Source organism: Ursus americanus, chromosome 32 (genome assembly GCF_024610735.1).
Source record: "Ursus americanus isolate L20-20 chromosome 32, mUrsAme1.1.p, whole genome shotgun sequence".
Classification (NCBI taxonomy): Eukaryota; Metazoa; Chordata; class Mammalia; order Carnivora; family Ursidae; genus Ursus; species Ursus americanus.
The window spans coordinates 1948484-1976060 of record NC_142158.1 but is presented as its reverse complement, the minus strand read 5'-3'; the positions used below and the strand labels follow the sequence as shown (position 1 = coordinate 1976060).

Genomic DNA, 27577 nt, shown 5'->3' with positions numbered 1-27577 from the left:
TGTTCTTTGTGACCTGCCGAGCCTCGGTGTACTCTTGGAGGTTACTCATTCTGAATAAGTCTTCCCCTAAGACTCTCCTAACTTTATCTGAGAGAGGAAATGGCAAAAGAGTGGAGTTTAGCAGTTCTTCCATCTTGTGGGACGTACCCCTTACTGATTTGGGGGAGGATGGGCTTCCAGTCCAGGAAGATATTGTGCAACTTTTCCCCAGGCTGCAGCCCACACCTCCCACTGCCAATCTACACATTTCCAAATTGGAGGGTACTGAGTGTTTTCAGTTTTTGCCTAATTAACACATTCTATGAAACACCCCGGGGGTGTGTAAGAGAGAACCTGGCCATCTGCTTCAATTCCTCAACTTTTCTTTTAGATTGTTCATTCTTTGGGTGACCCTTTTCAAATGGATGTATAACTTTAGCTTTTTCTCCAGTTTGAGTACTTGAGAGGGATCCAAACATTTTTCCTTATTTTTATTTGTCTCCTTAGATTAAAAGACAGGGAGGGTCTATGATTATTAGAACCAACTAGGAGCTTTTTAAAGATGTTGGTTTGTGGGATCGATCCCAAATCAATAAACTCAGTCTCTGAGGATGAGAACTATTCACGGTTTTAGGCAATTTTCCAGTTCCTCCAGGGAACCACTATTCTAAAAATATGGAGTAAAAGGGATTGGAGAGTTTTGTACCCCAGAAGCACATAGCAGCCCAGGTCCTGAGATGTTTAAAATGCTATTTCAGGATGCCTGGGTGACTCAGTCAGTTGGGTCACTGGCTCTTGATTCTGGCTCTGGTCATGATCTCATGGTCCTGGGATGGAGCCCCGCATCAGCATCAGGCTCAGTGCTCAGCAGGGAGCCTGCTTGAGGGTCTCTCCCCCTCTCCTTCTGCCCCTCCCCTCTGCTCATGCTCTTTCTCTAAAATGAATAAATAAATCTGTAAAACGCTATTTCAGCATTTTCATGTTATTAACATGGTCTTAAAGATTTGTGGAGAGAAGATACACCCACAGATAAATGGCATTTTTCTCAGGTTATAAAAAGACATCATTTTTCTGAAATGGCAAATGGAGCCCAGCTGCATCAGATTCTTTCCAGAGCAGAATCATGAGAACCTTGAATGACAGATTCTTCAGAATCATCTTTTTGAAAAGAATTTGAGCGTTCCCTATAGTTCCTGTCTGAGATGACTTTGAGAGGACATTTCAGTTGTTACCACATCTCCATCGTCTTCTTGAAAAGTAGGTTAAAGATCCAGTGGTTTCCCTGTATTTGCATTAGTATTATGTAGGGAAGGGAAAAAAGTTTTCCTGGACCCTCTTAGGGTCCCTAGCTGGGTCTGATAATTAAACTGATAAAGACAGATTAACAGGAGGAAAGCATACAAGTTTACCTGATAAGAGGTTTAGGGGACATGGGAGCCTTCATAAGGAAGTGAAAATCTGAGGAAGTGGTTAAAGCCAAGTATTTTTATTTGAGCTTGACGTAGAGAGGTCGTTGTGGACAACTATGATAGGACAAAGGGTACAAGGTAAGTCTCGTAAACTGGGAGGAACTTCTTGGCGTCCTTTTGTCTCTGGACAGAAGGGTGCCTGTTTTCTCAGGGTACCTCTCACATGGGACTCTTATGACCTGCGTCAGGGGAGAGGGGCAGGGGCGGGTCAGAGTGAACTTCCTGCTTCTCACATTTGCTCAGATTCCTTCAGCTTAAAAGATTTAATTTGCCAAGTTGCCATCTTTTGGGGTAATGTGTTCTGAACCCCATCAATTACAAAAGTATGTTTATTTCCATGCTATTGTTCCCCTATTCAAAACACAATATTATAAACTGTCTCCCAAACTACTGCCGTTCATACTTGTCAGCTCGATCACGGTTTCTATCAATCAGGAAATCCAGAGGGTACAGAGAGTCTCTTGGCAATGGGAAATTTTAAGAAGGATTTCAGAGAGCAGCTATTTAATCAAGGTGTGGGCAGGTTTGGGGGGAAGGGAGGAGTGGAGGGCTACTGGTGTTGGGTGGTTGGCACCCCAAGGGCCTGAAGGAGTGAGGAAAGAAGACATTATTGGAACGTGAAGGAAGGGTCCACTTGGACGGACTACACAGAGTTGACTCCCAGAAAAGAATGCAGAAAAATGAACACTCTAACCCGTGTCCTCTCTCCTTCGCATCTCCTTCTAGTGCTCCCACCATGAGATTCCGGCTGAAGGCAGACGGCAGGGAGCCCGTGATGTGGTCCATACAGGCCAGGCTTTCATGAAGGGTAGATGGAGGTCAGAGATGGCTATTTTTTTTTTTTTTTAACACTGACTATTCCAAGCATTTAGCTCTCTGCTTTTTCCTCCATGAACATGATTTCGTGCCCTAATGCCTATGTGGTGTCAGGCTCGTCTTCTCTGATGAAAGTCAGTGTAATAGCCAGTGACACCGTGAGTCACGGGAAGCTTCATCCCTGAAGAACCGTAATTCCCTCGCTCCTGGTTCTGATCTAGATCCAGACTCGGAGCGCAGCGCCGTCAGTGCTGTTAGACTTACACAAATGCCCTAGAGCGGTGCCTGGCTAGTGTAAGCTCTCTCCAAGGGGCAATCGCTAGGGTTGTTGTTCAGACGGAACGACCTCTAGAGGGTCCGGGGAACTTGGTCTGTCTCCCTGGGACTGCGTGGTGGGGATGTTGGAGGGATCTGAGGTGAGGTGGTCATCTACCAAAGAACCTTCTCACTGCTCCTCACGTGCAGGTGTTAACACCCGCGGAATGACACCCGCACGGCAGCGCCATAGACAGCGAGACGGCTTCCCTCCCCTCCCCCACTCTTCGTGTGTCCGGAAGGAGCGAGCTGGCCGCCGGTCTGTTACTCGCAGTCCTGTTTGGTAGGCGCTGTGGGGTCGAGAACAGGCAGGCTATTCCCTTCATTTTAGCCAGTTCTCCTTCTACTTCATGGGAATTATTTCATAAAAGCCAAAAGGCTTCCGACCTTGGGTGTGTGTGCTTTGACGGCTGCAATTTCCCCAGGCCAAAATCAAACAAAGAAGCAAGCACACGGAGAAAAGCACACGACCGGCCTTTCTACTGAGAGGCCCAGGGAGGGGACGAGGGTCACGGTGGGCACGGCGTCGCTGAGGTGCATTACCTGCAAGGCGCCTGCGAGACCGAGACGGGGAGGAGCGGGGGGCGGGGGTGCGGACACGGCCTTGGCCGCTGTAGCAGGCAGCACAAACGAGGAGTGGTCACGACTCCTGCAGGTTTCCTGCAAGAGGAGTCCGAGCAGCCGGCTCTGACTTGGTTTTCAGGCAGGCCCGGGAGGTTGTGGGGAAGGGGAGACGCAGCCTGCGGGTGCGCGGACTCGACCGGGGTGCCGCCCGGGGACGCGCGCAGCCGGGGCTGGCGGACTCGGCTCTTCGGGGTCCCGGGTCTGCTGGGAGCATCCCCGAACAGCCGGCTGTGCGCCCGGAGGCCGCGCCTCGGCCAAACAGCTCGCGTCTTCCACGGACGTCGTTCCCTTCTTGCAGGGAAGGCGGGGAAGAGCCGGAGTCCGCGCGCCCGTTCTCCTCCGCCGTTGCTCGGTTCTCGTGAAGGGCGCGTCCTGGGTCCCCAGTAGCTCCGGGGAAGAAGCACTGCCCTCTCCCCGGAGGGAGGGAGGCGTCCAGACCGCAGCGCGTTCGCTCGGAAGGCTGGCGGCCGCGTAGGCGGGCGGCAGGTGCGGGAGGCGACCCTGCGGCACGGCGCGCTGCCGGGGGCGGCGCGGGGACGGTCGCGCCCTGGCCCGAGGCTCTGTAGAGCGCGCGCCGGCGCTGCGGGGAAAGCATGCTCCAGTGGCGCAATCGGTTAGCGCGCGGTACTTATACAGCAGTATATGTGCGGGTGATGCCGAGGTTGTGAGTTCGAGCCTCACCTGGAGCATGTTTTCTTCCCTTTACGATTTCTGATTCTTTTTATTCTAATGCATTCCCCCCCCCTCCTCTTCGAAGAAAAAGCTGTAAGGAGGGTATTTTATTTTCCATACCGAGACCGCGGATATTCCCACGATTAAGGAAGGCATTCGAACAGGAAGAAACCACAGACCAGAAGGAGGCAAATGGAATTTACCCAAGGAAGTTCTCCTCCACCTCAGACCTTACAGCCATTAAGCAGCTTCACAGGAACCCCTCTCCTCCTTCCCCCGCTCCTTCCTTTAGAGGAATCCTCAGCCCTTTGGGAACTGCGCAGGGGAGCGGAAAACCTGGGTCCTCCGCTCTGCGGTTTGGTCAGCTCCGGAGGTCAGCTCCGGGGGCTCGGGGAGGTGCGGAAGCCCCCCCACCCCCGAGCGGGGAAACAGCATCTTTGCTGGGATGCTGAATTCCACCTGTGAAATCTTAATGTGATTTGAGTCACACAAGCCAGCCTCCAGCAGTCAAACATCCGGCAGGGGTGGCTGGGTATGTATTTTCATCAGAAAATAAACAAGTCCTGTTTGGACAAATACATTGATTCTGACGCTATGTCCGAAATCAGTGATTCAAGGTTACTCTGCTTTGATCCAGTGTCTCCTGGATTTATTCTGTCTCTGCGAACCCTCCTTCTCTCTTCCTTAAGTATGATATTCCTGACAGTTCTGTCCCCCACTTTCCTCTCAGCTAATGATAGGCGCATTCTCTGTATTACGTTCATGCCCTTGATCACGACCTGTCTGTAAATACTGATGACCGTGTACCATTTCTCTCCCCCCCCCACTTTGAACCCAGAGCCAGGCACCCTGCTGACCAACCGCGCTTTTCTGACCCAAATCCCCGCAGGTCTGTCACAGCAACGCGTGAGAAAATTGTCCAGCTTCAATCCACTCCTCTCCTGTGCTCTTTCTCTCAAACGCAGTTGTGTAATAAACATGCAACGCTTACGTTTCCTGCCCGGTCCATTCTAGGTGCGAGGTTACTGTGGTGACGTAGAAAGAGGAAGCCTCTGGCCTTGGAAGGTAAGTTCTAGCAGGTGCGAATCCACAGTGACCAGCTAAAAATAAATATACAAGTAGATGAAGTTTTATAGAAAAAACTAAAAACAGGATAGGAGGGAGGGATGATCCAAGGGTCGGCCTGGGAGTGCTGTGTTATGTAGGGCTGTTACCGAAGGCCTCTCTGGGCGAGTGGCCTCTCAGCAGAGGCCTGGAGGTCAGGAAGAAGGTCTTGGATACACACGGTCCAAGACCGCTTCAGGCAGAGGGAGAACAAACACAAAGGCCTCACTGTGGGCCTGGCCCAGAAACACCAGCACGTTTTCCAACAGAAGAGACGCTTCCACCGTTTTCATAAAGGTAGTGCCTGGTGCAACGTTATTTACGATCCCAGTTAAGACGGTGAGCCAGTGGCGGTGACCGAGGAAACGAGACAAGTGTTCCCAGGGGTTCTGCTGTGTGCTCTGGGAGTCTCTGACCTACCAAGGGCTGGGCTGTCCCCAGTCTCCAAAGCTTGATTTTACAACTGCAGTGACTCTGATCACACCAGCTTCTGTGGAGCTGTTCAAAACAGAACACAGCAGTACAGTTTTCTCTCTGGTGTCTCCTTTTTAGTAAGATTTTCACCAACTTGGTGGCTTCAAATAGCACAAAATTGTTGTCTTACAGTTCTGTAGGCCAGAAGTCTATGTCGGCTCTCCTTGCGTGCTGAAACCCGGCACTGGCTGGGCTGTGGTCTTCTGGGCGCTCTGCGCGAGAGTCCTTTGTCTTGCCCGTTCCACCGTCTAGAGCCTGCCCACAGTCCCTGGCTCGTGGCCACCTTCTACCATCAAAGCCGGCAAGTGAATGACTCTGGTGTTTGCAGCTGTTGTGGCATTTTTTCTCTGGCTCTAACGCCTCTCTTCCATCTCTGAAGGACCCTATGATTATATATTGGACCCGCTGGATAATCCAGGATGATCTCCCTATTTTAAAATCCTTACCTCAAGGACCTCTGCAAAACCCCTTTCGCCCTGTGAGGCAGCACATTCCCAGCTTCTGGGCCTTATCGTGGGCACAGCTCTGACAAACCCTGCTTTGCCAGGGTCATCACTTACCCTTTGTGAGATGGAGAACAGCAGCCTCCCCCGGGAGTTTCCTCCCCCGCTTGTGTAATGGATCATTCCCTCACGCCTGCCCCTGGCCACCCCTGATCTGCTTTCCATTGCTATCTTGTCTTTTCTAGAAGTTTGTGTAAATGGGGCCATACGGTGTGTGGGCTTCTGTGTTAGACTTCTTTTACTTAGTATAATGCTATGCTCATCTCTGCAGCCGAGATTCATTTTTTATTCCTTCTTCTCTCTGCTCCCCTTATTTACCTGTTCCTGAGACTTCTTGATTCTCTCTGACCTCCTAATGTTTCAGCATTTCCCTGCTCGTAGTCCATGTTCCCAAAGGCCTCTGTGTCTTGAAAAATACCCTCAATTTGCCCTGGCTCGTTTCTCTTTCCTTGTGTCCACTTCTCCGCTGGTGACTGCAAGCCTGCGGGATGCTGTCCTGTGAGCTTTGCCTGCTCGGCCAGGCCCCACCCCAATGCATTAGCTCAGGCTTCTCTTTGCTTTCCTCCCTCACTTGCTGGATCAGAAGCTCCTAGAGGGATGGGGGGCAAGGACTGTATTATAACTGCTTTTGTTTCTTCAGTACCCCGCTCACTTCCTGACTCAGTGTACCTCTCAGTAAATTTTCTCCACCTGTGGCCTCAGGGAGGCTCCCTCTGTCTTCCCGCTTAGCTCCTTAGAGTGAGAGTTTCTTTTGTTTTGTTTGACTTAATTCATTTATTTTAGCAAAACGAAAGTTCAACATAGATACTGAGAAATGAACAATATTAACAAGAGAGTTTTGTTTTGTCTTGCAGTTTCTTTCACTAAAGAATGTAAAGTCAAAGGTCAGAGAAGGAATTTGCCAATGCAGATAAAAAAGCAGGAGGCCTGTTTGACTCCTTTCTCTACCCACAACACTCTTCATCTGTTCTACATGACAGATTTCTGCTCGTTCATCATGGCCCAGAAAAAAAATTTGATGGTTTTTTCCTTCTTACTAATAGATCAGTTGTTGTATTAAAATTGCATTTATCTCATTGTAAAAAAGATGTATTTATAGACACAATTGTCTTTTCTACTAGTTTGCTTATTGAGGACAATTACCATGATTTTTTTTAACTTTTCACTTTTCACTTTTAATCACATAGTTAATTATGAGACATGTAGAAAATATTCAGAAGTACTCATAGAGTCTCAAAACGGTACAGTGGCATAAACTCAGAACTTTGGTGAGAGAAGAGGAAGACAACAGAGAACGGAGGAAAAAGTGAGGTGGTTTGGATGGGAATGATGAGAAGCAAAAAAGTGTGTTTCTTTTGATTGTTCGGGTGAAAATACTGGATATTTCAAACTTTACAACTCAAGGCTTTTCTAGAGTTGACATATGCTTCTGCCAAATGAAGATTAACACATTCGCTTGGCTGACAAGTAGAATTGGTAGAGTTTGTTTTAGCCCCCTTGTAAAGGAACCCCCGACGGTCCAGACCTCACACTGCCATCATCAGAAGGGGCCAGATTGTCTACTTTAAAAATGTCCCTCTTCATATGTGTCCAGGAAGTTTTTAAAAAGATTTTATTTATTAGAGAGGAGAGTGGGGGCAGAGAGGGAAAGAGAGAACCCCAAGCAGACTCCATGCTGACTACAAGCCCGATGTGAGGCTTGATCCCAGGCCCCAAGATTACGACCTGAGCGAAACCAAGAGTCCAACGCTTAACCAATTGCACCACCCAGGCACCCCTGTGGCCAATCCCCATTTTAAAAAACTATTTATGGAGTGATAGAATTTTAAATTGTTGACCAAGAAACATTTCTTACAATTCCGACCTTTTGGGTCTCTTTACTATTTATTTCTCCCGGTTTCCATTTCTATTTCTGCAGATTGAAAAGATCCAGATCTTTAAAAAGCTCTGCAAGGGATTTTATCCATTACGAATATGGCCTACTTTTGTGTCTTTTGTCACATACAAGTTTTATTTCACATAACAATTTTGTTTATTTTTAATTTTTATTTTTTGCCTAGATAATACATTCCTCTGGTTCCAAATGTTTGTAGAGATAAAGGTCCTCCCTAGTCTAATTTTTAAAGAGGAAAGAGAAGAGTTTTATTTGAGCCCAAGTTGGGTCAGCTGCCCAGGATACACACTCTTCACAAAGAAGAGAGTGTTCCGGGGAGGGAATACCTGGTACAGGGTTATATATGTTTTTTACATTTTAAAAAGTTACCAATCATCATGATGAAGAACATTCCAGAAAGTTACAGACTTCATCTAATGTTTTTAGTATGTGCAAGGCCATATGACTTTAATCTAATTGGAACTAGGGATAGTTTAACATTTTTCTTATCTTTATGCTTGGAAAGCTCCTTTTTGGTTATTTTTTTAACGAAGCAGATGTACAAAGTGCTCGGGGCAGAAATAGAGCCCACGCTCTGAGGTTTTGCGGAGTCATTCTGACCTGGGTAAATGTAAGAGTAGAGCTTCCTGGGAGCCCAGGAGCAGGGCCCACACACAGGAAACGTTGGACGTTTCCTTTAGTTTACTAATATTATTAGTTTCTTTAAGAAATAGAATGATTTATATTCTCTTCTTTGCCAGAGACCATTCTAGGTGAGTGTGTGGAGAGGAGCCCATCCCTTCCCATGTAGTGAAAACTTGGGCTATGCCCAAAGAGAGGTCAGGCCTTTGCTTTGGCTATTGGGAGATGATCTATGTACAGTAGGATATATTTTTAGGGTGGACCTGGCCACATACCCTCATCATGTCAGAAAGACCAACCATGGGATTTAGGGTGAGGGCTTTGTTGCTCTATCAGTCAGCCTGGAGAGTAAGTTCGAGCACACGGGTAATCAATCACTTAGGCCGATATAATGAAGCCCCAATAAAAACTCTGGACATGGAAACTCAGGTGAACTTCCTGAGCTGACAATACTCCGTGCGTGGCCACACATCGATGCCAGCAGGGTAAAAGTGAACACAGAAGACTTTCCATTTCTGCTCCAACATGTGAAAAGTTTGGGACTCACCACTCTCATCCTCAGAACAGGAGAAAAGCTGAACACTCTGAAAATTAATAACTCTCCTTTGTTATATCAGAATACTGAGGTCACAGAGCAGCCTGCCGACCCAAAACCTGGAGAGGGGGGCAGAGTGAATCACAGCTGGTGAGAATCACAGGGAATGTTCAGTAAGCCCAAAGAAAGCAGAAACGGGGTGGAAAACAAAGTATAAAACAAAGAACAAGGGAAATGAATAGAAAATATTTACAAATACAGATCTTTCTTGACTTACAAGGGGTTTATGTCCCTATAACCCATCATAAATTGAAAATATCATAAGTCAAAAATGCATTTAGTACACTTAACTTACAGAACATCATAGCCTAGTTTCGCTCACCTTAAATGTGCTCAGAATGCTTATGTTAGCCTACAGTTGGACAAAATCATCTAACACAAAGCTTATTTTGTAATAAAGTGTTCAATATCCCACATAATTCATTGAACACCGTACTGAAAGCGAAAAGCAGAACGGCTGAGTGGGGCCAGAATGGTTTTCAGTGTGTGGGTTGTTGACCCTCGTGATCGTGGGGCTGACCAGTCGCTGCGGCTCACTGCCCAGCATCACCAGAGAGGATCCCACCCACATCACACCCTGGGAAAAGATCAAAATTCAAAGTATGCTTTCCACTGAATGTGTATTGCTTTTTCACCATTGTAAACTGAACTGTCATAAGTTGGGGACCGACTGCACAGTAATCCACCCTTACACACGGCTTCACTTTTGACAGTTTCAGTGGCCCGTGGTCCACTGAGGTCTGATAATCCTTCTGACGTGTCATCAGAAGGTCGGTAGTAGCCTCACGCTACATTGCAATGCCTACTAGTCATTCAACTAACGTGTTTTTCAAAATCCATCGAACTGTACAACACAAAGAGTGGATTCTAACGTAAACTGTGGACTTTAGCTACTAACAGTGCATCAATCTTGGGTCATCATTGTAACAAATCACAAGATGCTAATAATAGGGGAATTTCTGAAGTTGGGAGAGAAGGAATATGGGAACACTGTACTTTCCGTACGATTTTTATGTAAATTTAAAAATGTTCTAAAGAATAAAATCTATTTTAAAAAGTCAACATAGGCAGTGATATGATTATAAATAACCTTAGCTGTTTCAAAAGTGGGAAGACTTTGATATCTTAAATGATCAAGGACATACTGAAAAGAGCTAGTTCTAGGAGTTAAATTCTGCCATTTGGGGAGGAAATGAACTGAATTGTCACCATAGTGCCAAAGCATGTAATGGTGGGGGCTTTTGAGGGGGATTTCGGGGTGGATTTGGAGTTACCCATAATACCAAAGTTAAACAAAAGCCAGCAACAACACCAAACCAAAAGAACTCTCAAACAAAGAAGCAAAATTAAATCCTTACCAACCTCCATAGACGAATGTCTGGAGCACCTGGATGAGGAACTGGGCTCCCCGTGGGATCCGCAAGGAAAGGAGCACAGCAGGCTTGGGAGGACTCCTTGTCTGGGTGGATGAGATGGGTGTCTCAGGTGGGCTTTTACTCCTGTGCGACTCAGAACACCAATCTGTCAAAGACAAAAACCAGGTGAATGAGGACATGGACGTTATTTAGGCTCTTGCGATCAGGAGAGCACTCCACGTTGAAGGGTCAGAGTGTTCCCTGCAGGGTAGTTTGCTGGACTCTTATGGGACGGTACACACCTTCCAGGTGAGGTTACTTGGAATTGTTTTGTGTTGGAGAAGCTTCCATCAGATGAATGGAAAGTGTTCATTTGTGTCCAGCTACTTTCAGGGGGATTGTACAGAAAGATTTAGCATAGCAGGACTGAGACTATTCTCCTTAGAAAGTCCTGCTTGCAAGGTGGGCCCTTGACTGCATCTGGGAACTTCGATTTTAAGAGGGTTCCCACCATTTCCCAGATGACAGGAGTGGCTCACTGCCTAAGCTGTTCATGCAAACCATACTTTTCTTGCTGAACACGTGCTTTCTTTCTGGGTCTGGAGTTTTAATATATGCTAGGCAGCCTCCCCCAAATATCTTGGGTACCGAGTCTTTAGTGAATTTCCCTGGTAGACATTTTTCATGTGTTGTCACAATTTTGGGTTGAAGGAATTAAGCCTGTCCTGTATGACTTGCACCTGGTTTCCTCCAGACTTTGCCCCATGTGCTTTTCCCTTTGCTGACTCTGCTTTGTATCCTTTTGGTATAGCAAATAATAGCTGTGAGGACAACTATATGCTGAGTCCTATGAGTCCTTCTTGAATCATTGAACCAGGGGAAACACAGGGACAAATTGTTCTCATCTTAGCTAATCACTCATGAGACAAAGAACAAGACTTGGCAAGGAGTGAAAGGGGAAGGGTCTGTGTTTGGCCTTATCAGCAGGTTTGAGCAAAAGAGTAAAGATTTGTGTTTGGCCTTGTCCATACCTAAATACTATAATGTTTTGCATTATATAGGAGGTGGGGTTTGTTGACTGCAAATATCTCATATAATTTTTGATATAGGATATGTTAAATTATTTTTTCAATTATCCAAATAATAGATACTCCCATAATGTAAGTATTAAAAAAAAAAGAGAAACACCAAAAATATCTTAGTCTCTCCCCTTTAATAATTAGTGTCCTTAGTCATCAAAAAGCACAAATTAAAATCACAAAGAACCTTCAAGACATCCTGACCTGAAAAGCCACAATTAACATGGCTGATAATATCCAGTATGCGCTAGTCTGTGGAGCAACAAGAAGCCTCATTAAGGTCGTTGTTAATAGTGTACACTAATACGTGCATTTTGGGAAACTGTGTAGCAACATCTAATAAAGTTAAAATACATACATCCAGCATGCATGACCCAGCAATTTCATATATCTATCTGCATATCTATGTACCTATCTATGTATACATGTATATATGTATGTGTCTATTTATCTGAGAGTTGAGTGTTTATGTTCACCCAAAATTTGCACAAGAAGTTTCCATGATTTTTGTAACCTAGAACGGGAAACCAAACGCCCATTGGCATTAGAATGGACAAGTACGTTGTGGTATGACCAAATGGAAGTTGATGAAAATGACCAAACTGTTTTCACAGATAAAAACACACATGAATCTCAAAGACAATACTGAGTGAAAGAAGCCAGATAGAAGACTGCAGATTCAATTTGATTTAATGTGTGCGAACGTACAAAATAAACAACAACGTATAGTGAATGTTCCAACCAGCGGCTAACTTTGGGAGGATAGCAAAGGAGAGGAATCCTGGGAGAGCTGAGGTGGTTACACAGGAATTTAAGTTTTTAAAAATCATCAAGCTGTGCACTTAAGATTTGCATACTTTACTGTACGTAATTTATACCTTAATAAATGAAAGGGCGAAAGAATAAAAACAACTGAAAGAGTAAAAAAATATTTGAGGTACTAACTAGAATTTATCCCAGATGGTGTTGTCTTGAATTCTTCCAGCAGGAAGCTTGGAATCACTACATCCCAACTGTTGTCTAATTCATATCCTTAGAAACCGTATATAAAATTTTCGTTATGTTTTTTCGTTCTTCCTATAATACTCAGGAAACTTTTGAGTACGTTTCCCCAATGTCTAATTTTTATGTTGGTGCAATTATTTTTGAAAAGGGCAGAATGTTACATTTGCAGAAAACAAGACAAGGACTTTACTTATTTTTCCTGAAATGTAGCATCCAAAAAAGAAAATAAACTGCTCAGAAAAGGTTATTTTGTAATTGACAAAAAGAAGGCCTGGGGGCTGGCCGAGATAGCTCAGTTGGGAGAGCGTTAGACTGAAGATCTAAAGGTCCCTGGTTCGATCCCGGGTCTCGGCAGGTGTCTCCAGTCTTTTTGCAAACGTCCTTAACTTTCCCATTACTGATTGGCTGTGTAAACCCATACCAAACGTCAATCTTCAAATAAGTTGAGTCCCCCGAGCTACCGATGTGGAAAGGAGCTACAGACATTTACCCTCATCACAGAAAGGGCTTTTGTAAATTCTTTGGCAAAGCACAATTCTACGTCCATACGCCTAATTGCTCCCAGCAATTCCTTGAGGTAAAGAAAACCTTCCCAGCGCCTTTTTCAGAGCACTCGGGTGTTATTAAATGCATCTATAAGAATCAGGACATGGGCACTTCCAATTCTTCCCGTAATTACCTCCGCTCCTGCTTCACTTAGTGTTGGGCCTCACAGACCCTTACATTATCGTCAGCACTTTGAATCCTGTAAAAAGTTTTGGTTTTTTTATACAATATTTGTTTTTCAGCTGCGGGGACAGGTCTACTGCATCATTTTACTATGGAGAAAGGCATGAATGATAGCATAAACATAAATTGAAATTTAGTAGTATTTATTAAGATTATATGTGATGGCATAATACATATATGCTGTAAAATATAATAGGAATTGTTAATATTGATTTATTATTTTTCCCGAGACAGTGTTGGATAATTTATAGGCTCTAACCTGGAATATAACACACATAATTTGAAATTCTCTTACAAGACATTCACTGCAGATGCTCCGTTGTGTTTTGCCAATAATGTAGGTGGAGATGTATGCTTGACTATGCGTGGAATATTTTGGGGAGGATAAACAAGAAACCGAGAGCTCCGGTGGCCTCCGAGGAGGATTTCGGGGGTAGTTGGAGTCTGAGACCCGTGGAGATTCGTTCTGTACCATGGTGTAATGTTAAAGGACGGATCTTTTAAGGAGCCCTTCTTTTGATCCGGAATCACTACTAGTAACGTTCATACACAATATTTCATTCAAAAGCAGGGTACAGAAAAAGACAGTTCTTGGATCTGGAGCCCTCAGTCTACCCGGGACGCAGCTGATGGCGGGGGTGAGGACAACAGACCCACATCTTGGTTTCGCCAACTGGCAAGATGCTGATTTTTCTAGGAGAGCGAGTGCCCGGCGTGCGTAATCCTCCCAAACACCCTAGGGCGGAGTCGAGAAAGTCAGGGAGGTCTGCCACCCGGGAAACTCCGTTTGTCCGGAGGAGGAAGTAGTCAACGGTAATCCTTTTGGGGTTGAAAGGCCCGGAAACAAGCAAGGTGCGTCGCGGTGGCTTTGCCTGCGGACCTCGGGGTCCGTGACACGGTTGGGGATGCAGTTCCCCGCGGGGACAAGGAGGACGCAGCCCTCAGAGGCCACGCCGGAGAGCGTCCTTCCGTGTGGGGTCGAGGCTTGGAGGCCTTGCGCCCCGGAGCAGAGCCCCCGCAGCCTGGAAGAATGCAAGGTGGAAAATCCGTGAGACTCCGCCCTCGACCTGGGACAGTGGACATTGGAGGCTCAAGCGTCTCCCCTGCACCCGCGTTGGCTTTCAAATCAACGAAGTCATTACTTGTTGATTGACTTAGTTCTAAATGAAAGTATTCGCTGAAAACTGTCTAGCCGTCGGTCAGCAAGAAAATTGGAAAGTTACAAGGGAACTAACACAAGGTTTCCTGAAGTGCCGAAGACGCCTCCAACCTGTCTCTGGGTAAGGAAGCCAGACGATAAGCTCGCTGGGGACCGCAGGGCGCACCTCTCCGGCTCCCGCCTCCGCCGCCCAGGGCGGGGGTCACGCGGCTAGCACCCCGCAACCTGAATGACGCACAGAATGTGCGGTTGGGTGAGAACTTTAACCCTCAGCCGGGCGCTGCCATCACCTTGTCCTCTGCAAACCTCCGCGGCCCCTTTCTCCCACCCCTAACAAGACAAGTCACCTGGACTTGGCGGGTGACAAGTGCTGCTGGGGGCCGTGGTCCAGCACTGGAGCGCATGGCTGATGACGTCAGTGCAGGTGTCTGCGGGTCTTCCGCGACCCCGGGGCACCGGATCCTTTCCTCCACCGCTCGTCTTCGTTTCCTCGCCTTGAAACAACCTGCACTTAATGGGTCATTAAGTTACAGGTCATGGAAGACAAGTGTGCAATTTGTGATCCTGTGCTACAGACATGCTTCTGAAAAGGGGGAACTCCCTTCACCAACAACTGAAAATCCGGCTACAGTGCACCCTCCACAAGGATAGATTCAGTCTCTGCACAAAAGTTCTTCCGTGGATTTTCTTCTCCAAATCCGAAGAATTGAAAGAATGTGGACTCCTCATTACAGTCTATGAATATGTAAAGATCTCCTTAGAAAGGGGGGGGGGGAAGAGAAAGAATTCCCTTTAGTTTTAGACGCACAAAAATGTAGAGGAGCTTACTTTTTTAAAAAAAAAGAAGAGGCCGGTATTCAGGGCGGCCGGTTAGCTCAGTCGGTTAGAGCGTGGTGCTAATAACGCCAAGGTCGCGGGTTCGATCCCCGTACGGGCCACGTTGGATGATGCTCTTTTGCCCTTCCTCTGCCCAATTCAAACCACCTATAAACCCAAATCGCCCGTGCTCCGAATCGAGACTTCAGACAACCACTTATAAACCCAAATCGCCCGTACTCCGAATCGAGACTTCAGACATTGTCCCTCTCAACAAGAAGGCTATGGATTTTCGTCTCGCTTTGCTTGTTTTTAATAAAAAGTAACGTACACCTGCTAGGAAGACCTCACTGAAGACACTTGAAGGCGTTGCGTGGGAGCCAGACGGTTGTGTTTTAGGAAAGGGGAAATTGAGGAGTTTTTGAAATACGCCTGCTCAGTTATTAGTGAAACGCAGGAGACATTATCTGGGCGCGTCAAAGAATTTTCAAATTTCTGTGGAGAAAAGGAGTCCTGCGCAACTAGAGCAGCGAGACACGCGCTGTGTTCCAGTCGGGTCTGTGCTTGGTCCTTCCTTTTCACCGAGAACCCTCCCTCCCAGCTGCCTGTGAGGACAAGGCGCCGAGTGAGGCGCGGGGCGGTGGCTGGCGACCGCGCACCTGCTTTCTCAGGTTGGTCTCCGGCCCCCAACGGCGCACGCGGTGACTGCAATTCACCCGCGATGCACACCGAGGAGACAAGCTACACATTCGGAAATCCGTCCACATATGGAGATGATCTTTTGGGTTGGTTTGAGGACTTGCCTCCCACTTGGCAGTGATTTCCCTCCAGCTTCTAAGCGCGGCCTCGATGCACAGGGAGGAGGCGGGTCTGTCCAGAGAGGCAGTCCGAAAGCTGCCACCTCCCAGGTCTTCCTTACACTCGGATCTTCTCCAGGCTGTTTACCTTGGCAAAACAAGGGATTCCTGTTGGTTCTCTGTCCCCCGGGGGCCTCTGCCCGGACGAAGGCTCGGCTGCGCACGTAGGGACACGTCGGGGAGGAGTGGCGACCGCGGCCTTCAGGGCCAACCTCTATCTAGAGGCTCAACTGAGGCAAAGAGCCGCTCGTACCCGTGTCCCCGCAGCCGAACCTTCCTTGCCTCAACATTTTCCCAGGAGATGGCGGCCCCCTTTCTCTTTGCTGGTAGCCAGGCGAGAAAGGAACTGCACAGGCGAGACCTCTGGGGTGAGGACTCTTCCCAATGGGGAAAAAATATCGATGGAGAAGACACTGGAAGAAAAGTTACTGTTTATTTTTCTTTAGAGTCTCTTCGATTTTAAAACCTTCCTTTAATGGTCCTTTTCAGCCAATCTCCTGTCTCAAGTTCAAGAAGAGATAAATTTTGAGAAAATCTTAGAGGACCGTTCCTTTGATGCTTCTGACGTCTCTTTCAGACTCAACCGACAGCCGATTTGGGAGAGCATCCGTGAAAGGGAAAGATCAGTTCCTGGAAAGTGTATTCGAAAGGCTTTAAGGATTGCTTCAATGTTTTTTTTGTTTTTGTTTTTGAAAAAGTACTTTGACAGTGTGAAGAAAAAGTGAGCTCAGCGAGCCAGCCAGGAGTCGAACCTAGAATCTTCTGATCCGTAGTCAGACGCGTTATCCATTGCGCCACTGGCCCACACCTGCCACACTGCTCTCAATATTAGTATTTTCCATTACGGTACACAATTCATACCAGCCGAAGAAGTGGTTGATTTTTTAATTTAGACAGGGATTAGGAACAAAATCTGTACCGATTCTGGGAAAGCATAATTTATTTTGTGACTTGTTTGCATAACCTACATTTACATAAAATGTTTTCATTGAAAACAGGTCAGTCTTCACTTATTTTCTGACTGTATGCATTTGAAACTTGTTTGGTGCCTAGTAGCTGTTTGTTTTGTTTTTGTTTTGTTGTTTAACTTGACCATATCTCCATGGACTCAGTTTCCACGTTCTCTCTTCACTCCTTACCCAGTTTAGATTAGTGCCTAGTTTTGAGTTCTTCATTACTGCCCTCCCCCACCCACAATATTCATCTGTCCACAAATTGCAATAAACACAAAATACAAAAATGAGGCAAGAATTCAATAGCTGAAAATGCAAAAGTGCTGAGGAGATGAGGTTTCATATGGGCTTGAAAAGGCAAAGTCAGAAGTCCAAATATATCCTCTCTCTGCCTCAATTTCCTCATTTACAAAAAGTGCTTCAAAGAGCGCTTGGCAAATTATCCTAAATTTTTTATGGCTCTCACTGGCCTTTGATGTCAGTACCAACACTGGAGATCACTGACTGAGCACGCCTTTAAGGAAGCTGCTGGCTCTCTATAATCAGAAAGGGCATCTATTTCCCCAAATTTCAAAGTCTCCTGTGTTCTCTTTGCCGCTGTGATCAGACACCGGCCAGATATAACAATTTCACCTCAACGCAGCCAGTATTTTTGAGTGCTCCCAGTCCAAAGCTCAGTGTGGACAGCGGGGAGAGGGAGCTCTGGCGGTTCACAGGCGCCCAGAGGACGAAAGAAGATAATGGAACGCATAACTAGCTGGCGACGCCCTCCTGAAGTATTTGAGTTATAAATTGGAAGCGACGCCCTCCTGAAGTATTTGAGTTATAAATTGGAACTGCCACTTAAGGGATTTCTCTGCGGTGCTGGTCGGGGAGCCATTCAATTTTGCAGAAGCTTCAAGCTGTGGGCCCCACACCAAAAAGCACAACGCTGTGAGCAGGATTTGAACCTGCGCGGGGAGACCCCATTGGATTTCGAGTCCAACGCCTTAACCACTCGGCCATCACAGCCCCTCTTGTAAGCCCTTTACTCATTAGGCTGAAGACAAGTATATGTCGTTTACCATGTAGTCTGTTAGAATAGAGAGGATGACTGGTTCCTCAGGGTCCCCTCAAAACCTTCTCCAAGCCCAGGCTTCCATATTTCACTTAATGGCAATTTCAACTTTTCAGATATTTAGGTAAAAATCTTGGCAACACCCTTGACCTCAATTATTTTTTCATTCCACATGTGTGAGGGGATTCTCTTTTCCTCACCCCTCAAAATGCATCTAGATCCGAAAAACTTATCACCCAACTGCTATCACCCTGGCTCACAACACCTTCATCTCTGACATGGAATATTGCAAAAATCTCTTAGTAGATTTCCCTTCTTCCACCCTTTCCAGCCTTATAAAACACTCAATGATAAGCAACCAGAAATCTTTTTGAACCAAAACACTTTGAGCACAGGTTTGCTCAAAACTCAACATCTCCTCATTTCATCAGAGTAAATGCCTAAGTCCCTACTTGGGCTGCTGAGTTGCCCGAGATCTCATTTCTCCCACTGCAGCGCTTGCTGGGATATTCTTGCTTTGATGTATGTATGACCTAGCTCCTTACCCACTTCAGGTACTTTCTCAAATATCAACTCACCAGAAAACACAGCCTGAACATTATGTCTAAACCCTACACTCCCCTCGTTCCAGTGCTCCTTCCTGTTCTTTGCTTTATTTTTCTCCATATCACTCATCGTCCTTTAGCACACTTTGTACCTTACTTATTTTGTGTGGAACCATGTGAATTATGGTTCAAATGCAAGTACTCCCAGCTCCACATTACATGCTTCTTCCTTAACATCTTTTTGCATATGTGTGTATTTTCTTCAAATTCCCAAAGCCCTGACCTTCACAGTTTCCATATGTAAGGAGGAAGAATTTTTCCTCTATTCTGTTAGGTTTGCAGGAGGAGCCTGTGAGTTCAATTGACAAAGGATAGATTAACAGGAGAAAAAGTTTACAAATTTTGTTGATGTGGATATTTTTAATTTTAAATGCATGAAGGCTTCCCAGGAAAGAAGGGAGAACCCAAAGAAGCAGTTAGACTCAAAACCTTTTATACCATCTTAACAACATTGTAGGGAAAAGGGTAGACAAAAGGGGGAGTTTGAGCTTCTAGGGGCAATATTTGTGGGAAGGTAACTATATGGGGAAACTAGCAGAAGCCGGGGTTATTTTAGCGGGATTTGTTTCTGCAGACTCATCTTGGCGCTGAGTTTCCATTTCTAGTGATCAGGGTAGTTCTCTTCCGCTGGTGTGAGAGATGGAAGGGGAACACCTTCAGAAAGGGATGTTTATGCCCTGCTTTTAGGCAGACAGGAGGAAGACAGAGAGCCCTTCCTGTTTGCTTTTCCCTAATTGCTCTCAGCTCAAAATAATCCTTGTGCCAAAGTGGCATATTTTGGGTCACAAATATTCACGTTTGTTTTTAAGTCTGAGACTCTCAAAGGAAAGTACATGTCTAAAAGGAAATAGGTTCAAAAGCAAATAAAGTACATGTTTCCGCCCGGTTTCGAACCAGGGACCTTTCGCGTGTTAGGCGAATGTGATAACCACTACACTACGGAAACCCCACTGAATATTACTTTGGTAGAAGTAGATATTTCTTGATGCCTCACGTCCTTTTCCTGGAGATTTCCCTTTATGAAGTTAACACTATTGTATACCAGTAGAGATGCGTTCGTCAAATACATCTACTGTAACATTCAGAGAAGCCTATTTAGAACAGCCAAAAAAATTGGAAATTACTGCAATGCCCCGATGGCTTTGTAGAGAAAATGACAGCAGATGTGAGACTTCACAGATGAACAGAGTATAATGAATATGCTGCAGAGAGGTTAGAACGGGGATTTTGTCCTTGGGAACTGGAGTGCGCATGATGTTGGTGGTGGGAGGGTATCCAAGGGTTTGAAGCAGGGCATGGGAATAAATGAGATTAAATGGGAATATGTGGGCCAGATCAGAGAAAATACGGGATGTGCCTTCCAAAGAGGGGAGGGTATATTTTAATCTGAATATTAGGAGAGAAGTTGGAGCCTAACCATTAATTCTTGGAGTGTAGATGTCATCAGTGAAGATTTCTTAAAAAAAAAAAAAATCAAAATGTAATTTTACATAATTAAAATGCACTAATCTAAAGGACACAGCTTAATGAAAAAGAAAAGTCACATCGACTCATTGATTCAATAAACTCAGCAAATGACAGCCAGGATAACCACAAAGGAAACTGTAACTACCCAAATTATATCGAACTGCTTGAAAACCAAAGATTAAAAAAATCTTAAAAGCAGCTGGAGGGAAAAGGGAATACATTTTAGGTGAAACAAAGGTTAAATGGAATAATAAATATTAAATCAAAGAAAGGGAGAAAAAGAGGAACAAAAAACGAGTGGGACAAATGGAAAACAAATAACTTGATGATGGACTTACATTCAAATATAAATAATTGCATTTAATGTAAATGAGATAAACACACAATTAAAGGGCAGAGATTGGCAGGTTAAATAGTAAAATAAAACAAAGAAAAACAGGAGCCAACTGTTCCCTGCTTACAAGAGACACATAAGATGAATAAAGATGACAGGTTGAAAGCAGAGTGGTGACGGAAGATACACCTTGAAAGCACGAACCATTAGAAAGCTGGTGTGGATATATCAGTATCAGTTAGAGTAGACCCCAAGATAAAAAGTAAGACCAAAGATAGAGACATATTCAATAACAATAAAATGATCAATTTACCAAGAAGACTTATTAATTCTTATCTGAAGCAAAACTGAGAAAACTAAAACAAGAAATAGTACAACCACAACTATTAAAGACCCCTTTGAGTAGCTGATGAGAGGCTGAAAGATAAGGGGAAATAAGTAGGATACAGAGGATTTGAACCACAGCTAGTAACTGATCAACTTGACCTAGTTAGCACTTATAAGAAACTACACCTAACTATTGCAGAATACACATTATTTTAGAGGGTACATGAAAAATTCACCAAAACAGGGCCATCAAACAAGTCTCACAAATTTTAAAGGATTAAAACAACTAAAAAATTTTTCTGACAACAGAATTAAACTAGAAGTCAATAACAAAAAGGTAAGTAGAAAATTCTTGGATATAGGGAAACTTAAGCACCACACGTCTAAATAACCCACATTCTAACTAAAAGAATGAAAGTACATCCAAGTAGAACAGTGCTTAGAGGGAAATAGGTAAGTTTATATGTATATATTAGGAAAAGAAGAGAGGGTTATAACTGGGAAATCTTAAGGAGGAAAAGATGTCTTATATTTGAGGGTTAAAATTGAGAAATTTTAAGGAGGAAAAGATGTTTTATATTTTAAGCTGGAAACTTCGCTGTATTGAGAATGGTTTTGATGCCCAGTCTTGAAGACGGCGGGGACAAGAGGAGGCTATTATAGATTGTGGTCAAGAAGAGATATTGAAGACCCAAATAGGGACCAATAGAAGGACAGAAGGAAAAGACATCATACACATGTTGAAGGCAAAGTCAACAAGGCTTTGTGATGTTTGAAGATGGGAGGAATCAAGGTTAACTACAGGTTTCCGATGGGATTGATGTCAGTTGAGTTCATGGTGCACCATGTTAGTGGTACCTATATGAAATTCAAATGGAGATGGAAATATGAGTTTGAAGCTAGGGAGAGATCTGTCTTAGATGTGGATATCTGGGGAGATCGGCTCCAGGCAGGCAGCCAAGATGTTTAGAGGGGACGAAGAAATTTTGAGGGATGAAGGATCAACTTGAGACTCTGCAATGAGTCAAGATGTAAACATCAGCCCTGGAAAGTGCCAAGATGCTTGAGATACTTCCAGTTGCCATTGTGGTATAGGTGCAAGACTCAAGAACGTAAAACTTAGCCATCTGAGAGTGTTTGGCACTCCTGAGTTTGATGTTGTGTACGTGGAATTGAAGACACAGACTCAGCATTAAACAATCCCAATACAGAGAAGAAAGTGTGATAACAGGTAACAGAGACAGATGAATCCAGAAGATCTCAGCTGAGTCTGCAGAGTAATGCTTTCTGGAAGTAGTTATCCACAGTGTGGTCATCACATTTGTTTCATACCTAGTTTTTGTTAGTCACCAAGTGGACATGCTTCCTAACCATTTCCCTTTCCCTGACATTTCTCCTCATCGCCATACTTCACCTTTCACTTTTAATGGACATTTCATTCAAGTGAATTCACCAAACTATCCAGTGCCCAATTTAACCAATGAGCAGACTTGGAGAAGAAAGAACCACACAGCTGGCCTAAAACAACAGCATGCCTGCTCTAATAGCACAAAAGAGGAGCTGTCTGAGGATCCCAAGCCAGGGAACATTTAATAGGGGAGGTGGTTTGAATAAAGAATAACTTATGTCAGGAAAGAAATAGTATTTCCATGAGAAAGAACTCCCTTCAGCAAAGACACAATTGTGAATGTCCAGGCCATGGTTAAAATTGTCTTACAGAGTCACCACCTTTTATCATTCAGTACTGTTAACCGCTCAGCTTTTTGGGAGTTACATGATGTCATCCGTTAGATTCCAATCCACTTCAAGGAGTTTAAAAAAAATCCTCTTCTAACATCTCTATTCCCAGATGCTCAACAACCAACAAGAAGGTAGTTAATCCTTTCTTAGTAATCAGTAATTTCTTAGTAATACAAAGAATATCTGAAGGCACATGGTTTCAAAGTGGTTCATTTCCTCACTTGATCTCAAGTGGTAGAGCAGAGGGGCAATCCTCAGCTAGGCTAGGTGAGGTTACTCACCTACTGCAAATATCATGACTAGCACAAATATTGTGTCCTCGAATGATGTATATGTATTGGGAATGCTTCTCAAAAGCCTGAATATTTCAAGAGTCATCTTGTGTAAATTCAGGTTGGCTCCTACGCACCTAGAGAAAACATAGGAGGTTAAATCACAAAAGCCAGGAAGAGAGTAGAAAGATAGGCCCCGCTGGGATTTGAACCCAGGATCTCCTGTTTACTAGACAGGCGCTTTAACCAGCTAAGCCACAGAGCCAGGCACAAGCCCCCCTTCACTTACATCTCATTTGAGTATGATTTCACACATTTCCACTGCAACAAACTTAGTAATTAGTTTACCAGATGTTTCAAAAACAAGAAAGAATAGACATTGTCTCAGTCAAAACCAAAGAAGAATGTTCTTTTGGAAGGATGAACATGGGGACTGAATCTAAATGACGGTCTCTTCTTGGATCATTGTTTCAATGTGGACACCACTAGACTCACTAGACTATAAACTCTGGCGGCAGGGACAGAGCCCTTTGTTGAACCCAAAAGGAAAAATGAATTGACTTTCTACTAACCACCATTTCGTTGTAACCACACCTGCGCTCTCCTCTATTAGTGTGGAAAAGGACATGTTATTGGTCAAAGATTAGCACGTGTCCGACACATGGTTGCCAAAAGAACTGTGAGGACATGTTTGCACCTGTCAGATGGCGCTCAAGGATGGTGGCACTCATTTTTCAACTTCAGAAATGTTGACTGCCTATGGCTCACAACTGGGTGGGTCTCTGGGAACTGTCCTCAACAAAGAGGCACCTTACCCAAATTTACACCCACCACTGGGGGTGCCCCCATCCAAGGCTGGTTGATGGAAAAGTATAAAGGCTTCCCATCCTCCTATTGGCCTCAACGCAGGACTTTTTTTTTTTTTTAATTTTAAGCTTTTATTTTTTTTTTATTTTAATAATGATTTTTTATTATATTATGTTAGTCACCATACAGTACATCCCCGGTTTTCGATGCAAGGCTCGATGATTCATTAGTTGTGTATAACACCCAGTGCACCATGCAATATGTGCCCTCCTTACTACCCATCACCGGTCTATCCCATTCCCCCACCCCCCTCCCCTCTGTAGCCCTCAGTTTGTTTCTCATAGTCCATAGTCTCTCATGTTTCATTCCCCCTTCTGATTACCCCCCTTTCTTGATCCCTTTCTTCCCCTACTGATCATTCTAGTTCTTATGTTCCATAGATGAGAGAAATCATATGATAGTTGTCTTTCTCTGCTTGACTTATTTCACTAAGCATTATCTCCTCCAGTGCCGTCCATGTTGTAGCAAATGTTGAGAACTCATTCTTTCTGATTGCTGAGTAATATTCCATTGTATATATGGACCACAACTTCTTAATCCAGTCATCTGTTGCAGGGCACCTCGGCTCCTTCCACGATTTAGCTATTGTGGACATTGCTGCTATGAACATTGGGGTAACGCAGGACATTTTTGAAGGGCCATTCCAGGATGCAGTATCCCCGAGAATCAGCTTGAGATCTCTGTTAAACTACATCAAGCTCAGCTCCTGCCTCTTCCCAGTCTTGCTTCCCTTACCCTCTCCTATTTGCTGATTCTAAGAGCGTTCCCAATAAACCTGCACACAACCATCATCTCCGGGTCTGTTTCCCAGGGAACTGACCCACGACCAAAGGCAAGTGACTGGTGCCTACTTGGATCTGTAGAGGTCAAAGTAAGTCTGAATGTGGCCCAGACTCAGAAATCATTTACCACAGCGAGCACCCTGGCAAAACAAGAGTGGTAGTAATATTAATATTCTACCCTATGAACTTACAGAATTGTCACCACAGAACGACAACAAAAAATTATGAAAACACCGACTAGTTGGTTCAAACGATGTATAAAGTTAGTTAAAACGTGCTCAAGGACCAGAAGAATAATTTATGATATTAAATGCAAGTACCTGAAACGCGAGGTTAGAAACTAAATGGCAAATTTAGCTAGTCAAAGAATATGATTCTCATTTCTAGGAAAAAACGCGCGTATCAAGTACTAAACATCTTAGAGACTATAGTGCGCATGCAGAAGAAGACCATATAATACACAGATAGATGTGCACAGATGCACTTACAAATGGAGAGTAAAGGTTTTTAGAATGTACACAGACCGATCAGCTTCTGAACACTAGAACCCGAGCTCAGAAGGAGCCGCAGTGGGAAGAGGAGAAGCAGAACGCGGCCGAGAGAGCGGAGGAAGAGAGGCCTTGGCTGCTCCGCCGGCCCCTCCCTGGGCGGGCACCTGCCGGCAGGTGGGCCAGGCGCCGGCTGGAGAGGGCGCCCTCCTAGGTGGTTTCCCGCCGTGCTCCTGAGCCTCCCGACTCGCGCCTCGCCTCCTCCTCCCCTCTCAGTCCTGGCGTTTCTCCCTGATTCCGGACACGCGCTGCTTCCCACAGACCTCGTCCTGGTTTGGGGGTCCTGGCTCTCTGCCGCGGGTCCCGGCGCGGTCAGAAGCTCCTCGGAGACCACCGCGGTTCTGGGGCCGCCGCCGCCGCCAGCCCCGCACTCGGGCGCCACCGCGCGTCCGGGGAGCCGCACTGCAGCCCCACAGCCGCGACGCTCCGCGGCGGACTCGGGATGGGCGAGCGGGGGCTGCAGGGTCCCGGGTCCCCAGCGTCCGGGCGGAGCTGACCTGCCGCGAACAGGCCCCAGGAGCGGGGAGGCACCTGGGTCTCGCTGCCGGACGTTGGCCTGAATTTTCTCAGGTTTTCCTGGAAGAAGCACGATCCCTTGAGGCAGAATATGGAACTCTTTCCTTCCCTTCTCCCCCATCTACCCCTTCAGAGGGAAGGACGCGAAGAATAGGAACAATTTTCTCTTTTCCCCCAAGATCAAGAAGGGAATGCTCTTTTAGTGTCTTTTACAGACTCCCGCCCCCCCCCCCGCCGGGCATCCTGGCCGGTTAGCTCAGTTGGTTAGAGCGTGGTGCTAATAACGCCAAGGTCGCGGGTTCGATCCCCGTACGGGCTAAGCTGTGCAGTGCTTTTGGGCTGCGCGCGGAGAGTAATAGCAGTACGGGCTTTGCGGAATCAATGAATCTCTGAACTTGGTTGCGGCGAGTCTTGGCCCCTCAGATGGACGCAGTTAAGTACCAGCCTCAGGTCCAGCTTATCCTGCACCTCGCTAGCAGGGCAGCTTGGCAGCAGCGACCAGGGACAACGGACAGCGTTTGTCTTGTTTTGTTTTCCGGTGAAGAAACTGGTTTTGGAGGGGAAAAAACCCTGAATTATTTGATAGTTTCCTCTGAAAACCAGTTGTGGACTCACCCTTTATCTCACTCCTTCTGGGTCATTCTGCATTCCCCAGTTCAGTCTAAAAGAAAAAAAGACTAAAAAATGAAGAAAAGATCTTCCAAAACTTTAATAGTAAGAATGATTTGTTTTATACATTTTCACACTTTATCTGAAATGAAAGGGTTAAGTAACTTGAAACATAATTTTGTTTCTTTTTTGCATAAGTAATACCTACTTTGATGTGCTTCAAAAAGAAACTTTAAAAAGATAAACGGAGATGTTTTCTTTTCACCCTTGTTATTGGTCAGCCCACTTCTCACCATCACCTCCTAAGTAAACTCTGTCCACAATTTCTCATTTATCCTTACTGGTTTTCCTAACTAAGGCATGCATATGTAAATATTTATATTGATTATTATTTTTCTTCTTTTTCACACAAAAGATAATCATTTACTCATTGTTTTGCATTTGCACTTTTTTTCTTAGTATACCTTGAGTATTTCTAACTGCAATTTCTACTTTGTACACTGTCAAAATTAAAGCTTATTTTCAAATGCCTTGGTCCTGCCAGCCAGAAGTTGAATTTGGAAACTTCTCAACATTGTACAAAGTGTAGGCTTTTCCAGCCCAGGGGAGGAGGTAGTGGAAATGATATCCTTAATTTTCTCTAATGTGAACAAAGCACTTTCTTTCTTCGGCCATATCACATTTAGAGGCTTGAATATGGACTCCCAAACTGTTTATCAAAGGAAATTATGTACAATTTTAAAAAATATTTATTTCCTTGTGGAAGGAAGCTTTTAATTTTGCTCATTATTGGGCCCCTATGTGTACATAATTAAACTTTGGGTTTTTTCCTCCTATTAATTGGTCTCATGTAAATTTAATTCTGAGACTAGCTAGAAGAAACTTGAAGTGTAGAGAAAATTCTTCCTCTCCATCAGTACAGCAACTGCAAAGGCTCTAAAGGCAAGTGAACATGCAGTACTGTAGAGACAGATGACCTGTGTGGCTGAAGGAAGCTGGCAAGGAAAAGGGTCCGGTGCTCTGGCCTCCTGTGCCCATTCCAGTCTTGGAATCATCTCAAGCTTCAGGCGGTCCAGCTGAAAAGTCTGCTTTTTGTGAGGTAGGTTGGCTGATCTGTGGGCTTTGTCATTAGGAAATAAGGAAGAAGCTGGTAGAGGGTGGCAGAATATGCCAGCCCAAAATATGACACGTTGGCACAACGATCATTTTTAGCTAAAGGCTTTTGAAAAAGCAGCAGATACAAGAAAACCACTCCAAACTTTCTTCTGATTCTTAAAAGCAGGAGATAAAATTCCCATGTGAAAGATGTCTTCTTTATTCCAGGAGAAGAGTCACATTCTAATTCTCAAGGATAGAAAGTTGAGGCTCAGGGAAATCTTATTAAATTAACCCTAATCTTCCTAGTCACTTCACCCAATTAACTACCCTAGCCCC

General features: G+C 45.0%; 1 protein-coding gene and 8 non-coding genes across 10 annotated transcripts in view; 4 read left to right on the top strand and 5 right to left on the bottom strand.

Annotated features, from left to right (window-relative positions):
* Positions 1 to 3798: 3798 nt before the first annotated feature.
* TRNAI-UAU (transfer RNA isoleucine (anticodon UAU)) lies at positions 3799 to 3892 on the top strand. The gene is made up of 2 exons: positions 3799 to 3836; positions 3857 to 3892. It is a non-coding gene; the product is annotated as a tRNA-Ile (tRNA).
* A 6442-nt stretch (positions 3893 to 10334) lies between these two features.
* LOC123794173 (uncharacterized) overlaps positions 10335 to 27577 on the bottom strand; it is a 54159-nt gene continuing 36916 nt past the window's right edge. The window contains exon 4 of one of the 2 annotated variants that reach the window (XM_087858014.1): positions 10335 to 10587. In XM_087858014.1, the coding sequence (XP_087714140.1) occupies positions 10575 to 10587 (13 nt within the window). In that variant the 3' untranslated portion in view covers positions 10335 to 10574. Of the gene's footprint in view, positions 10588 to 25786; positions 26082 to 27577 lie in introns of those variants that run through there. The other variant, XM_045800397.2, reaches the window with a different exon arrangement.
* Positions 12787 to 12859, top strand: TRNAF-GAA (transfer RNA phenylalanine (anticodon GAA)). The gene has a single exon. It is a non-coding gene; the product is annotated as a tRNA-Phe (tRNA).
* On the top strand, positions 15258 to 15331 carry TRNAI-AAU (transfer RNA isoleucine (anticodon AAU)). The gene has a single exon. It is a non-coding gene; the product is annotated as a tRNA-Ile (tRNA).
* Positions 16798 to 16870, bottom strand: TRNAR-ACG (transfer RNA arginine (anticodon ACG)). The gene has a single exon. It is a non-coding gene; the product is annotated as a tRNA-Arg (tRNA).
* On the bottom strand, positions 17949 to 18030 carry TRNAS-CGA (transfer RNA serine (anticodon CGA)). Its single transcript has one exon. It is a non-coding gene; the product is annotated as a tRNA-Ser (tRNA).
* On the bottom strand, positions 19555 to 19627 carry TRNAV-AAC (transfer RNA valine (anticodon AAC)). Its single transcript has one exon. It is a non-coding gene; the product is annotated as a tRNA-Val (tRNA).
* TRNAT-AGU (transfer RNA threonine (anticodon AGU)) lies at positions 23013 to 23086 on the bottom strand. The gene has a single exon. It is a non-coding gene; the product is annotated as a tRNA-Thr (tRNA).
* TRNAI-AAU (transfer RNA isoleucine (anticodon AAU)) lies at positions 25780 to 25853 on the top strand. The gene has a single exon. It is a non-coding gene; the product is annotated as a tRNA-Ile (tRNA).